The following is a 15,259-nucleotide window of genomic DNA, read 5'->3' as shown; positions in this document are numbered from 1 at the left end:
AACAACAACAACAACATTTAATCTTTATGCTAATTTAATCTGTATTGCAATAGACAATAATAAAGAAGTTAAAATACAGTGTGAAAAGTCTTACTTCCCCAAAACAAAAACTAAAAAAGGAGGGAGAACCTTCTAGATGGAACATACAGAAAACAATGATGGAGACAAGATTTAAACCCAACTACATCAGTAGTTATAGTAAATGTTGAGGGGTAAAGAAAATGACCAATACTAGATCTGCATTGTATTAGTCCTAGAAATATGTGAAATTCTAAAATAGACAATGAATAAAAGTATCTGAGGCCACAGATTTTGGCTGCAAACAGTCATGTGCTTAGAGTGAGGGGAATGGTTTATAATTTGATTTGGGTCATGGTTACAAGGGTTTGTACTTTTGTTAAAACCCATAAAATTGAAACTTAAAAGAAATATATTTTACTTTGGTAAATTATGCTTTTATAAAGGAATTTTTTTAAAAAATTAAAAAGATCTTAAGTGGCAAAATCATGGCTCTGAACCCAAGTAGCTCATGTTACAGGCTCATTACAATACTTTTGCCTGGCCTGGAAAGTTAGGTTCAATCTAATTAATATAACTTTCAAAAAATGATACTTGTACCTAAGAGGTACAGGGAGCACTCATTTTTTAGAATGATACAGTTTGGGGAGAAAATGTTAAATCCTTAAAATTAAATTTAATAAGAAATGTCTAAGGTCTGGATAATGACAAAGTTATGAACACTGTATAACAAACAAATTTCTACTATGTTCCTAAAAATGAAGTCCATTTGGTAAGGACAGAACTTACCATCAGTTTACTCATTGCTGTGGAGTTGATTACACATCAGAGAGATCCTCCAAAATCAGTTCTCTAAAGTTGTAACTCTTTATGGAATGAGACTACACATCTTTCTCCCTTAGAGCAATTGGCGGATTTGAACAGCTGACATACTGGCAAGCAGTACAACACATAATACACCAAATTCTTTAAATTTAACATGGATGTATAATACCAATCAAAATTTAAATTGTAATTTTTTTTCCTGAAAAAACACAGTACTTAGTAATGAACGCAAAACTTGTTTTGAAAGAATAAATGGGCAAAAATAGCCAAAAAGATTTGGAAAAAGCTTAATATGAGGGTATCATGCATACTATGTCATGACTTATCTTCTGAAAGCTGTAGTAACTGTGGTGCCTTAGTTTCATTTGTGGAGTCAGTAGTTTCATTTGTCTGATCTTTCACTCAGTTCAAACTACTTTTATTACTCGGCTTTTACTGACTCTCAACCTTTCCAAGCATGATGTCCTTCCCCAAGGACTGGTCTCTCCTGGCAACATGCCCAAGATATGTGAGGTAGAGTTTCAAAATCTTCGCCTCCAAGGAACAAATAGGCTTCACACTCGCTAGGACAGACCTGTTGGTTTTCTTGCTGGTCCATGGTATATTCAAAACTCTTTTTCTCCAGCACTATAATTCAAAGGCATTCTTCTGCCTTTCTTACTCCTTGTCCAGCTCTCAGATGTATACCAAGCAAATGCGAAGCCTATGGCCTGGATCGGGTGCACTTTAGTTTCTAGAGACCACTCTGGAGAGGTCCCTGACAGCAGATTTTGCCAAAGCAACTCATATGATTTCCTGACTGCTGAAGGTGGTGATTGTGGAGCTGAGCAAGATGAAATAGTGAAAATATGCTTATTGAGCATAAAATGTTATGCTTACTGAAATGAGTTTCACAGAGTAGACTGCTTAATAAATGATGCTATAATAACTGAACACTCATTTATTAAAAAAATGAAACTTAAACCTAACCATTCATTGTATGTGAAAGTAAGTTCTATTAGATAAGAAAGTAAGTTCTATTAGGTAAGAAATCTAAACAAAAATATAACTAAAAGATAATTTCAGGAGTCTTAAGGAAAATTATAAAGATCACTTATATAATCTTGAGGTTGTTGTTTTTATGTACTGTAGAGTCAGAACCAACCCATGCCTGACAGTCCAGCAGGTTTTCCGAGGCTGTAAATCACACAGGTTGCACTTTCTCTAAGATGTATCTGTTTGTTCTTTTGGCAGTCAATGGCATATTCCGCACAACACTCTTTTTGAACACCACAACTCATATATTCTTCTCTGTCATCCTTACTCACTGTCCAACTCTCAGATGCATAGCAGGTAACTGGAAAAACTGTGCTGAATCCCGCACACCTTAGCCTTTAGACTGACATCATTGTTCCTCAGAACTTTGGAGAGAGCCCTGACAACACACTTTCCAAATGCTACACGTCTCTATATATCCTGAGTGCTGGTACCAAGGGTGCTGAATGTCAATTCAAGCAAGATTAAATTGTTGACAATTTCAGTCTTTTCTCCATCAATAATGATGTTGCCTGTTGGTCCAGTGGTGAGGATTTTTGCTTCACTTCACATATTTTAGACATGTTGTTAGGAAGGGCTCTTCCTTGGAAAGAGACAGCATGCCTGGGAAGGTGGAGGGCCCACGAAGACCAGGAAGGCCCTTAATGAGAAGGAATGATGCACTGTCTGTGGTAATGGACATATTTATGTCAAGGATGGTGAAGATGGCTCAGGATAGGACAGAGGTCAGAACTATTGTTCATGGGGTTGTTATGAGTCATATTCAACTGAGTGACACTTAACAATAACAACAACAAAACTGCAGAGGAGATCTCCATCGTTCCCCTGCAAAGCAGCTGTGGATTCTAACTCCATTCCTCCAGGTTGGCAGTGCAGCTCTATACTCTGAAAACATTAAGAAAAAAGACTGGAAAAAAAGAACTATATACAAATTGAACTCTTCTTCACGGAAAATAACAGTATTTGAAAATACTAAAAAGGAAAACAAGCTGGGAATATCATGGAAATATTTCAACACATAAAATATTAATAGAATACATAAGGAAATTTCATAAATGAAACCATCACTCTTACACATTGTTGATAAGCAAATTAAAGTTTGCAAGTCTTTCAATTTTACAGTTCTTCTTCTAGAAATTAGCCAACGGAGTATCTGAATATCACGTATATGTGTGTATGTATATATGGAGATTCATACTTTAAGAATTTTTATTTTAGTTGTCTCTTTAATAAGGACAAATGCCAAAATCAGAAGCAAATCCCCAAAAGTGTACATTAATGAAAGATTATACATGTAAATTATAACTAACTGATGCAATAATATTCCATATAGCTATTATAAGAATGAAAGTGAAACATAAGTGAGGATATGTTAAATTGGTAATCATATATATTATTTCATTTTTATTGTAAAAAACGGATACAGTAAATGCCTCTTTAACTGATTCATTTGGACTCAACAGCTCATTAACTAATAGAGGAGATGGAAGCAGGGAATTACATATTAAACAATTCATTTTAATAATAAATACGTACATTCATCTTTAATGTTTTGATGTAAGCTAAGCTGATGGGCTTTAAAAAATATGAGTTTATTGGATTATCTACACAGTCAAACAAACACCTTTGCACAGTCAATCAAATATAAATAAGTATCTTTCTGGTATTCCCTGCATTCAGCCATGAAAAGGTATTTGATGCAAAGGCTTTATTATGATACAGATCAATATAAACTATGAATAACACTGAGGAGAACTTCAGAACACTTAATTGTGCTCATAATAAACCTAAATATTGAATAAGAAGCAGTGGTTTGAACAACTGTAGCAAGGTGCTGTAGAATGGTGTACTTTAGACTTGAATCCTTTTTAACATACCTGTTCAATCTGAACAGGTATGCTGAACAAATAATGCCTAGAAGACTACATGAAGAAGAATGTGGCATCAAGATTGAAGGAAGATTAATCAACAACCTATGTTATACAGATGACACAATAGTGCTCACTGAAAATGAAGAGCTGAAGCACTTATTGATGAAGATCAAAGACTACAGTATGGATTACACCTCAATATAAAGAAAGCCAAAATCCTCTCAACTGGACCAATGAGTAACAGCTTGATAAATGGAGAAAAGATTGGAATTGTCAAGGATTTAATTTTACTTACATCCACAAACAACACCCACAGAAACAGAAGTTATAAAATCAATTGATGTATTGCATTGGGCAAATCTGTGGCCAGGAATCTCTTTAATATGCTAGAGATTAAGGATGTGGGTTTAACGACTAACATGCCCTTGACTCAAGCAATGTGCTTTCAATTGCTTCACATACATGTAAAAGTTAGCTAATGAATAAGAAAGTCTGAAGAAGTATTGATGTCTCTGAATTGTGTCGAGAAGAATATTAAATTTACCATGGACTTCCAGAAGAACAAACAAGTTGTTTTGGAAGAAGTATTCGCCTGAGTGAACCTTACAAACAAGGATGGTGAGACTCTGTCATACATATTTTGGGCATGTTATCAGGAGGGGTCAGTCCCGGCAAAAAACATCATACTTGGAAAAGAAGAGGGTTCACAAAGGAGAAGAAGACCCCGAAGGAGATGGACTGACACAGTAAGAGCAACAATGGGCTTAAACAGAGCAGAAATCAACGGAGAGGATGGGGCAGGACTGGGTACGTGTTTAACTTGTTGTACAAAAAGTCACAATGTTGTTGTTGTTGTTAATGGGCTTGTCAAGTCACTTGGAACTCATAGTGACACTGTGTACAACCCTCCTCTATTTTGAGCCAATTTAATTGTCTCTGACACACCTACCATCATTACCCTGTTACCACTGAGTTAATACATCTCATCCAGGGTATTCCTCTCTTGTACTGTCACTCTACCCTTCCAAGAATGATGTCCTTCTCCAAGGACTGGTCCTTCCTAGTAATATGCTCAAAGTATATGAGACAGAGTTTCAAAATCTTTCCAAGAAGTAGCCTGGTCTCACCCTCTCCAGGATAGACATGTTTGTTCTCCTAGCAGTCCATGGCATGTTCAGTACTCTTCTCCAGAACTACAACTCAAAGGCATAAATTCCTCTTCTATCATCCTTAATCACTGTCCAGCTCTCTGATGCACAGTAAGTAACTGCAAAGACCCTGGCTTTGATTAGGTACACCTTAGTCTCTAGACTGACACTGTTGCTTTTCAGTACTCTGGAGAGGTCCCTGACAGCAGATTTTTCCCAATGTAATTTATCTTTTGGTTTCCTGGCTGCTGGTACAAAGAGTGTTGATTGTAGAGCTGATCAAGCTGAAACTGTTAACAATCTCAATCTCTTCTCTAATGGTATTAGTTTAATCAGTTCCATTCATTCTGCATCAGTTGATTAGAGCAAATCTCCAGATCTACACTGTTGTAATATGCAAGACACTAGTGACATGTGGCTACAAAACACTTAAAATGTGATTCATCTAAGTTGCTAGAAATTGAAAATGTAAGTATAAAATATACTTTTCAAAGACTTCATATGGAAGAGAATGCAAAATAAGCACATTAATATTTTAATAGTGCTTAAATACTGAAATGTTATTCTTTAAATGTCAGATTAAATAAAACATGAAAATTAATGTCACTTGTTTCTCTTTATTTTTTAAAAATGTAGCTAATAGCAAATTTTAAATTACAAATGTGGTTCTCATTATGTTTCCTTTGGGCAATGATGATGTAATGTATAAGTTGTACCTAAGGCATTCAATCAGACTTTCTCCTTTAATAGCAAAACATCCTAGGGTTAACATTTTAAGAGCAATCTTTCTAAGTAAACTTGTGATTCTCTATCAGGTTGCAAACTATATGATTTATGGGTCAAATTTGCTTACCTGCTTATCGTAACGCAGCCTATAAGCTAAGAATGGTTTTTACATTTTTAAGTGGTTGGGAGAAAAGTCAGGAAAAAAAATAACATTTGTGATGCATAAAGTTTCCATTTAATTGTCCACATACAAAGCTTAAATTTCAGTGCCAATAAATAAATCTTCATTGAAAACTAGCTTCTTCATTGGCTTAAGTATTGTCTATGGCTGTTTCTATGCTACAAAGGCATAGTTGCAACTGCCTATAAAGTTAAAAAATATTTCCTATATGGCCCTTTGCAGGAAATGTCTACTGACTCTTGCTCCGTATCATACCTATGGCATAGTTATTAATGAAAAGGTAAAGCTGTGTTTTCATTTGACCCCAAAAGAACTAGCTTGGATTCCTAGCTTCCTAACTTATTTCTGTCGTTGTTTGTGACTCATGAAAGTTCTATGATGGCTTCTTCTGAGACAATTTTATATCAGTATGTCACAAAAAATGCTTGGAGAGCTATGAAATCAAAGTCAGCATGTGTCTTTGCCTTAAAATTCTGCAATGTTCTATAACACCACTGTTGTCCTTTGAAGACTTGGGTTCTGCCTGTTATTTTCCATTTATGTTTCATATCCTTTTGTTCATCTGCAGGGCTGTTTTCTCAACTCATAGCTTCTCAAGTACCTACCTTTGTGGACCCTGTGAACGCAATCTTGTCTATGCCAATGTGAGAAGCTATTGCTGCCCCAGCTGTTGGCCCATATCCTGGCAAAATATTGATGACTCCTGGTGGAAATCCAGCCTAACAAAACAGAATTGGAGGAAATATGGTTTGTGAAAACTGATAAAACACGTTAAATTATTCATCTGTTCTGTATAATGTTCATGCACTCTTTTCCTATTCTCCCTTTTGTGCCTGAGATATTTCACTCAGCATGAAGAAAAGAACTATTTAAAAGGAATATATAATTAAGCACTATATGTAAGACAGAAGTCCAGAACAAGAAGAACATTGCAAAGAGACTTGGAAAGGAGGAAACTGTGCAACAATGAATGAATGTTATAAAAAGAAAGTGAACTGGGGGAGGGGGAAGAGAGGGAGAGAAAAATGTTCAACAATAAATGAATGGAAAACCAACTTTTCTGTAAACTTTTGTTAAAAATCACAAAATTTAAAAAAATTACTTAAAAAAAAAGAAACATATTAAATCAGATATAGACCAGTAGGCCCCAAGTGGAAAAAGAGTCAGAGACACTCCTAAAGTCAGTTTCTCTTACCTCCTTGATGAGGGCTCCCATATAGAGTGCGCTAAGTGGTGTTTGTTCTGCGGGCTTGATGACTACTGTATTGCCACAGCACAAAGCCGGAGCAATTTTCCAGGCAAACATCAGCAGGGGGAAGTTCCACTGAAAGGAAAAATATCTGTTTGATAGATGGAAATATATTCCTCCACTACTTTGTTTTCAAGCTGTGACTTCTCAAATTTCTCAGACTAGTCCACAACATAAATCTTGTCCACTACAATGTATAGATGTTTGGATTTTTAATTACTCCATTATGAATTTAATGGGCTAGCACTGACATTGAAAGACTCTCCTTTTCTTTCTGTTTGGCAAATTACTACAGTACATAAACTCACCAAAAGACATCTAATGGTTAAGGGGGAATTTTTATTGTGATTTCTTGTTGTTTTATATATTTTTAAAGGTACACTTTTCCATCTTAATATGAAAACTTTAGTGTTTGGTACTTTTAAATGAGAACTTTTACACTGATAGGAAAGTTATTCAATGTGAAGAACGAGAAGTGAACATTCTGGTGGTGAATTACATTTAAGTCATGTATATTTCAAGGTAGTGCCGTTTCTTTATAGATATTGTCACAAAACCAGCTCTAATAGTACAGTGGCTAAGTGTTTGACTGATAAACAAAAGGTCAATGGATTGCAACCACTAGACACTCCCTGAGAGAAAGCTGAGGCAGTCAGCCACTGTAACAATTACAGCTTCAGAAGCTCTATAGCCCTGTTATACTCTGACTTCTATGGTTACTATGAGTCAAAATCAACTTGATAGCAATGGGTTTGTTTTTCCAATTTTAATATCACAAATAAACATGAAGACAGAAAAAATAAAATCCACCTTCTGATAAGTATGCAAAGATTTAGTTTCTCTTTTTTCCACTGGGAAAAAAACCCTAATGTAATTTATATGTATATATGTGTGCCATTTAGGTCTAAAATGGATTAAATTGGTTTTTAAAGGATATTAAGCTTTTAATGGTTCAAGCATGAGCCTCAGCACTATCAGGTGTCATTGATAATTTCATTAAGAGAGAAAACAGAAATCTCTGTCTCTTGCCCTCAGCCCCTGACCACAATGTGTTTCTGCCTGAAGCATCTCAGCTGCCATCCTAGAAGGCCTTTGCTGGCCGTGGCAAGCTTGCAAAAATATACAAGTGTCTTGCCTTCACCAAACACCCAATTTCTTTTCCCCTTAGTTGTTTATAAACTTGGGAGTCCACAGTGATGTTTTAATTCTATCTACAGTGTATAAATCTTGGAGTCCAGTAATTGAGCCCGAGATGGTTGACAAGCAGCTCTTGTCATGTCAGTGAGAGAAGCAGCTCTGAGAGTCTAGGGAAGAGCAAGAGGAGCAGGTTTGAGTCTTTAGAATTAAAGTGATGGAATCTTTGACCCAAATACGATTTCCTAGGTCGTTCAGGAGCATGCAAACTTAAACCACTCCTTCCATTTTTCATTCTCTAATACTAATACACTTCATTGTTAACTCAGGGATTAGAGATAGTACAAAAATGTTATCATCTGCCAAAAATCTTTGGCCCCAAAAGCTAAGGATTATCTTCAATTATTCTCCCACATTTTGGAAAAAAAGTTTTTGCTTCATACTCTTAACAGTTTTATTTCAGTTTCCCCTTGAAATCCCTGCCAGAACTATCAGCTAGTACTTTTAGAAGATCCAGTGACGTTTTGTATAGTGCCAAGGATATGCATGAGAAAGAGGAAAAGGGACAATGTTTAATGTTCGAACTCAAACACTAAGCACTACATCTATTTCCCTTTACAAGACACACAACAGCTCGGCATGGTTTCAATTATGACCGTGACGTTAACTGTACTGCTGTGTCTTCGTAGCATCTTCTATCTAGATTCTTCTGAAAAGAAACAGTGGAGAAGAATGGGATTAAAAAATCATATAAAGTAATATGCCTGGAAAGATGATGAGTCACAGTTCTAAAAAATAAACAAGCAAATATAACAAAGCATTAATTTTCCATAAGCTAAAGAGCCATCCATAACCAATGGCAGGTTATTAATACACTGTGTTTTGTTTTGCTTATTTTAATCATGAGAATTCCATGACTTGAGAACTCAACTCCTGGTAACAGAGCTGAAACCCTATTAACCTGTTCAAATAAGCATTTGCAGGGAGGCTGTTAAAGATATGTCAACAACATGAGCTCAGAGGGCTTTTCCCCCCTTTCTTTCCAGTAATGGAAAACATACATCTCTAAGGTTCATGTTTTATGTGTCTTTAAGAGAACTAGTTCAAATGAAAATAAATATGAGGCGTGAGGAGATACACTCACCGGGATGATCTGTCCACACACTCCGATGGGTTCATGTCTTGTAAACGTAAAATAGTCTCCATCTGAAAGAAATGAGCTTGGTCACTTCCAGGCAGTTCAGAGAAGAAGAAAAATGCAGAGAGAGAACTTTTATGGCAATAAAAATAAAAGAAACAAAGCTGAAAAACATCCCACTTAGCTCTTCCTGAAAGCTAGTAAAAGAATATCACCTGGCAGAGGCTTCTCTGGGAGACGACTCCCACAAATGCAACAGAGCACAGAGATGCGAAAATTCCCTCCTGATTTCTACTTCCGGAAACTGATAAACACAAAACTTTATATTAAATATAAAATGATAATAGTGTTTAAACTCAATTCGTTGTTAAACTGGATAGCTGACCTTCCTTCCAATGGGTTTCTGAGGCTATAAATCGCACAGGAAGAGGCTGCCATCTTTCTCCCATGGAAACACGGGTGGATCCAAACCACTAGACGGGTGCCACGTTTGCATGAACACCGCAACTTCATAGAGACGATGCTACCTGAGCTTCCTCACATCCGTATTTGAAACAGTTTATTTAAAAACTGAGGTCCCATAAACTTTTAAGGAACATTCTGAAATAGTAAAAATTTAAAACCAAGTAAAATACTATAGGTATATTAAAAAGCTTGGCAACTGGAAAAAGAGAAGAGTAAAAAAAGAGAGATATTTTGCAACTCAATCTAGGTGTCCAAATGTGCTTCTTGGGTACTGGTGGAACACAGGCACTTCACAGTGATTAAGAGTTTAAAGATAATTTGGTGCATAGTCCATAGTTTCCATCATCAAATTGGTCATGGAAATGAAGAAGTCTTTGTATCCTAAAGGCTGAAAGTAAAAAAACTTGAAAGAAATGTAATAAACTTGTTTGTTTTCCCTTTGGTTTGGGGTTTCTTTTTTATGTTATATAATTCCATGTGGGTTTATAGTTTATATTGAAAAATGCAACATGGGCTATTTATATATACTAATAATTTGTTGAGTGTCCACTATAAATAGACACTATTTGTATTTAACGGTTTTGTCCACATAATGACAAATTACAATTTTTAACCACATTATACAAAGAGGGATTTCCCAGCTAGTTAGTGATGGAAGAGGAAAGAATTAAGTCCACCTTCCAATATCATAAGTACTAGAGATATTTTACATGTCAGGGAACCATGTTTGTATCTGACACAGTATATTCTATTCTTTTTTAAAATTAATCTTAATGAAAATTTACAGAGATTTTGGATTTCCATTCATTCATTATTACACATTTCTCCCTGCCCACCCTCCCCTCAGTTCGCTCTTCTCTTTGAAAAGTAAAAGAAAAAATTCTTTTATTGTTATATAATCCCTCCCCACAAGTCCACTCCACTATGCAGTCTTCATTCTGGACTCATGTCATGACAAGCATACCTAATCATATATACCTTTTAAACAGTTGTTTTGGTTTTTATATGGGAGGCAGTCTATATGGTGTTCTGAATTTTCCTTCTTGAAGGAACTAATTATTCAAGAATTCAAACCATATTCATTTTAAGAAAAAGCTAAATTAATAATAAACACCATAAATAAAAAATGTAAACAAGCTATTATTTTTATCTAAATTATTTAAATGGATAAGCAAAATCACCACAGAGTAGTTCACTTTTAGCAATACCACTTTTTATTTTACGCTGTGAACACGGTCTTTGGTTTTCCCTCTACTGCCCACCCTTTGGCTATTATATTAGTATGTCTTCTCTCTTAACAACAAACTTTCCAGGGGAAGTGAAGACCTTCAGTGAGACATGTGGAAGTGCATTACTATTAGGATGGAACTGAAGGTCAGGGCAGGAGGACTGTGTAAAAGTTGGAACAGAAATTATGCGAATGAGCTAAGATCATTTATTATTGTATATAATTTATCTAAATTATTATTTCTCTCATATAATGTTTTCTTAAATTCATAATTATATTTTTCAATGATAAATTAAAGGTCCAGCTCCTTGGCCACTTATCGTCAACTCTTCCTCTCAGTGTTAACTGTTATGATGCAGCTGTAACTTTTCAAAAAGCTTACTCTTCACATGCATGTATCCTTTAATTTTGCTTAATTTCTGTTAACTAAAACACAAACAGAACCACTTAATTCATGCTGTTTATTTATAATTTTATTTACACTTTGAAAAAATAGATGCACCTTATTTCACTGACTAAATAAATTATGGCTCCATTGTAAAATGAGGGAGCCCTGGTGGTGTGGTCTCAAGACGGAGCTGCACAGCTAACCTCAAAGCCAAACCTCTGGTGGTTTGGATCCACCAGCAACTCCTTGGAAGAAAGATACAAAATCTTTCTTCCATGTAATTTACAGCCTTGGGAACCTGCTGGAGGGTCCACTATGAGTCAGTTCCAAGTCAACAGCAAAGACTAACTATCTGACTAAAATTTCCTGCAAAAAAAAAAAGTTGTTAGTCTTACCCACTCACCCTCTGCCATCAAGTCAGAGCTGACTCAGAACTTACCCTCAAGCCGGTTTTCAGAGGCTTTAAAGCATATAGAAAAACTCTCTTGCAGTTTCTGGTGAATTAGGTGAGCAGCACAACTCTCCACTAGTTTTGTTTTCTAGTTTTTATTGTTCATATGTCCTATCAGGTAGACCATGAGTCAGAGTTACCCTACAAACAGTAGCTCTGAAACTTGCCATCTCCTGAGTCAACCTTATCAACACATCTTACCCCACTGCTACAATCACTGTGTCAATCCATCTCATCAAGTGTCTTCCTCTTCTGCACTGACCCTCCACCATTCTAAGCATGATGCCCTTTTCCAAAGACTGGTCTATCCTGATAATATGCCCAAAGAATTGAGATGGCCTTTCACTATCTTTGCCTCCAAGGAGCACCCTGATTTCACTTTCTACATGACAGATATAATTGTTCTCGGCAATATTCAATACTCTTCTCCTGTACCACAACTCAAGACATCGATTCTTCTTCTGTTATCTTTAGTCACTGTCCAGCTTTCAGAGGTACAGAAAACAATGAAAAAGACCATGGCTTGGATCAGGCACATCTTAGTCTTTGGACTGACACCGTTGCTCTTTAGCACTCTGAAGGGTTCCTTGACAGCAGATTTTCCCAACGCAATTCATCTTTTTATTTTCCAAGTAAGATGAAATTATTAACAATTTCAATCCTTCCTCCATCTAGCTTGATGCTGCCGTATTGGCCCAGTGGAGAGGGTTTTTGTTTTCTTGGTGTTGAGATGCAATTCATATTGAAGGCTGTAGTACTTGATCTACTGCTATGAGCACTTCAAGTACTTGCTTTCAGAAAGCAAAGTTGTGTTACCTGCATTAACACAGGTTGTTGTTGAGTCTTCCTCCAATCATGATGACACATACTTCTTAGTAAAGTCCAGCTTCTTGAATAATATGCTCAGCATATAGACTGAAAAGGAATGAATAAAGGATACATCCTGACATTTCTTTCTTGATATTGAATCATGCAGTGTTCTCTTGCTCTGTTTAGACAACAGCTTCTTCATCTATGTATAGGTTTCACATGAGCACAGTAAGATGTTCTTATATTCCAATTATTCTCAATTTTACCCATACTTTTTTGTGATCCTCACAGTCAGATGCCTCTGCATAGTCAATAAAATACAAGTAGACATTTTTCTTGTACTCTTGCTTTCAGCCAAGATCCATCTGACATCAGCAATGTTATCTCTAGTGCCACGGCCCCTTTGTAATCTGGCTTAGATTTCTCGTAGTTCTGTCAATGAATTATTCTATCCAGTTAGGATGATCTTTGGCAGTATTTTGCTTGCACATTATATTAATGATATTGTTCTATAATTTCCATATTGGGAATGAGAATTAAACATGATTCTCTTCCAGTAAACTGGCCAGGCAGCTGTTCTCCAGATTGCTTGTTTTAACATGAGGAACACATCCAGGCCTGAATCTATCTGTTCAAATATGTCAACTGATACTCCATCAGCCCTGGGGCCTTATTTTTTACCAATGCCTTCAGTGCAGTCTGAACTTACTCCTTTATTACCATTAGTTCTTGATCATATGCTTTTTCCTAAAATGGTTTGGTGTCAGCCAATTCTTTTTTTACAGTGACTCTGTGTATTCCTTCCACCTTTTGATGCTTCTTGAATTATTCAAGATTTTGCTCATAGCTAAATCATTCAGTATGCCATTTTTCAGTATGGGAACTCATATTAGGTATTACAAATAAAGCTGTGGATATTGTTTTATACATCTGTGGGATTCTATATGCATTATCTATTTTCAGAAACATCTAAATGAAAAAGCTGCTTTGTGGGAGAAAGATATGCAATCTCCTCCCGTGTAATTAACTGCCTCTGAAAACTCACTGGAGAGTCAGCAATAGGTCAGTTCTCACTTGATAGCACGTAACAATTTATATAACAGTTGTATAGCTAGCTCAATCAGAAAAGCATGGAATTCTTAATCCTAGAGTTGTGGGTTCGATCCCCATGTTGGGCAACTGTGTTTGAGGGAGCTTTGGTGAGTTATGGTAGAGTTGTACTGCAAACTCAAAGGCATGTGGTTTGCATTCACCAGCTACTCTGTGAGTGAAAGAAGGAAAATCTCCTCTCATGTGTTTTACTACCTCTGAAAATCCAGTGGGCTATCAGCTATGGACCGGTTTCAATTCAAGAGTACACAACAACAGCTTATACAATACTGAAAGTCACTTAAGAAATGAAGAAGAAGTCACAATTTTAAAAAGCTGGCCTCATGAAGAATGGAACTAGATTTTATAATTGCTTCCCAAGAGAAACTATGCTATTGAGAAGAAAAATCTTTCTTGGATAAACTGTCCACAGATTTGAAAAGCATTTAGCTAAAAGCTGGCAAGAGAAAGGGGACTGAATCTTCTAGTCCCCACAGTCTCCCTAAGTAGTAAATAAAGAAAGAGTTTAGAGTGCTTGAATTCTTCCCAAAGAATGTTTGGAGAGAAAGATGGCCCTTCTTAGATCTTGCAAGCTCAGTTTGCACTCTCATCTGGATAATGGAAAATTACTATGGACACCAATGGTCTGACTTGAAATGCCTGAAAAACACTAGCATATAATTACAAACACCTTCGTTTGGCTAAGGCTAAAAGCACTCAAAAGGCTCCCTTGGTGCCTATGACCATACCTCAAAGACCACTAATATTTTAGACTAAGGTTACTCAGAGTCCAGTCACTTATACGTATTACATTGAAGTGTAAGCACTACTATTTATCTGATTTTTATTATATCATCTCTTAAAATTAATATAATTACTTTTCGCATCACCTTAAAAACATAAATGAGGGACTAATAATAGTGTCCTATTCATTTCATGCACTAGTAATAACTGCATATAATATTAAAAAAATCCAATAATTAAAATTTTAAAAGTCCACTAGTTTAATGTGAGAAGCATGAATGTAGAAAAACTGGACATGATTAAGAAAGAAATGGAACGCAATCATATTGACATACTAGACATTGGTGAAATGAGATGGATTGGCAGGGGACATTTTAAGTCAGACAATCATATGATCTACTACAGCAGAGATGAAAAGGTGAGGGTGAAAAAGGGGATCACTTTCAAGTTAAAAAGACAGTTTCTAGAATTATCTTGAAATACAATGGTGTGAGGGACAAGATAATATTGTACATACAAGGAAGACCTTTTAATACCACTATCGTTCAAATTTATGCACCAACAACCAGAGCCAAGAGAAAGAAATAGATGTTTTCTACCAACTTCTGCAGTCACAAATCAACCGAACATAAAATCAAGATGCAATCATAATAATGGGAAATAATAATAATGCAAAAGTTGGGAACAGAGAAGGATCAGTAGTCCGAAAACATGGACTTGGTGACAGAAATGAGGCTGGGGATTAGAATGATAGAATTC

At 36.0% G+C, this 15,259-nt stretch overlaps 1 protein-coding gene across 2 annotated transcripts in view; it reads right to left on the bottom strand.

The window, feature by feature from the left end:
- ALDH1A2 (aldehyde dehydrogenase 1 family, member A2) overlaps positions 1 to 15,259 on the bottom strand; it is a 138,317-nt gene that overhangs the window by 43,016 nt on the left and 80,042 nt on the right. Inside the window, exons 5-7 of one of the 2 annotated variants that reach the window (XM_006894503.1) lie at positions 9,332 to 9,393; positions 7,000 to 7,128; positions 6,410 to 6,523 (exon numbers count right to left, since the gene is read on the bottom strand). In XM_006894503.1, the coding sequence (XP_006894565.1) occupies positions 6,410 to 6,523; positions 7,000 to 7,128; positions 9,332 to 9,393 (305 nt within the window). The remainder of the gene's footprint in view (positions 1 to 6,409; positions 6,524 to 6,999; positions 7,129 to 9,331; positions 9,394 to 15,259) is intronic. The other variant, XM_006894504.1, reaches the window with a different exon arrangement.

This window comes from Elephantulus edwardii, unplaced genomic scaffold (genome assembly GCF_000299155.1).
Source record: "Elephantulus edwardii isolate Elephantulus edwardi_28Jun2011 unplaced genomic scaffold, EleEdw1.0 scaffold00145, whole genome shotgun sequence".
NCBI lineage: Eukaryota > Metazoa > Chordata > Mammalia > Macroscelidea > Macroscelididae > Elephantulus > Elephantulus edwardii.
Note: the sequence above shows the minus strand (reverse complement) of the source record. Positions and strands in the feature narration are given on the sequence as shown.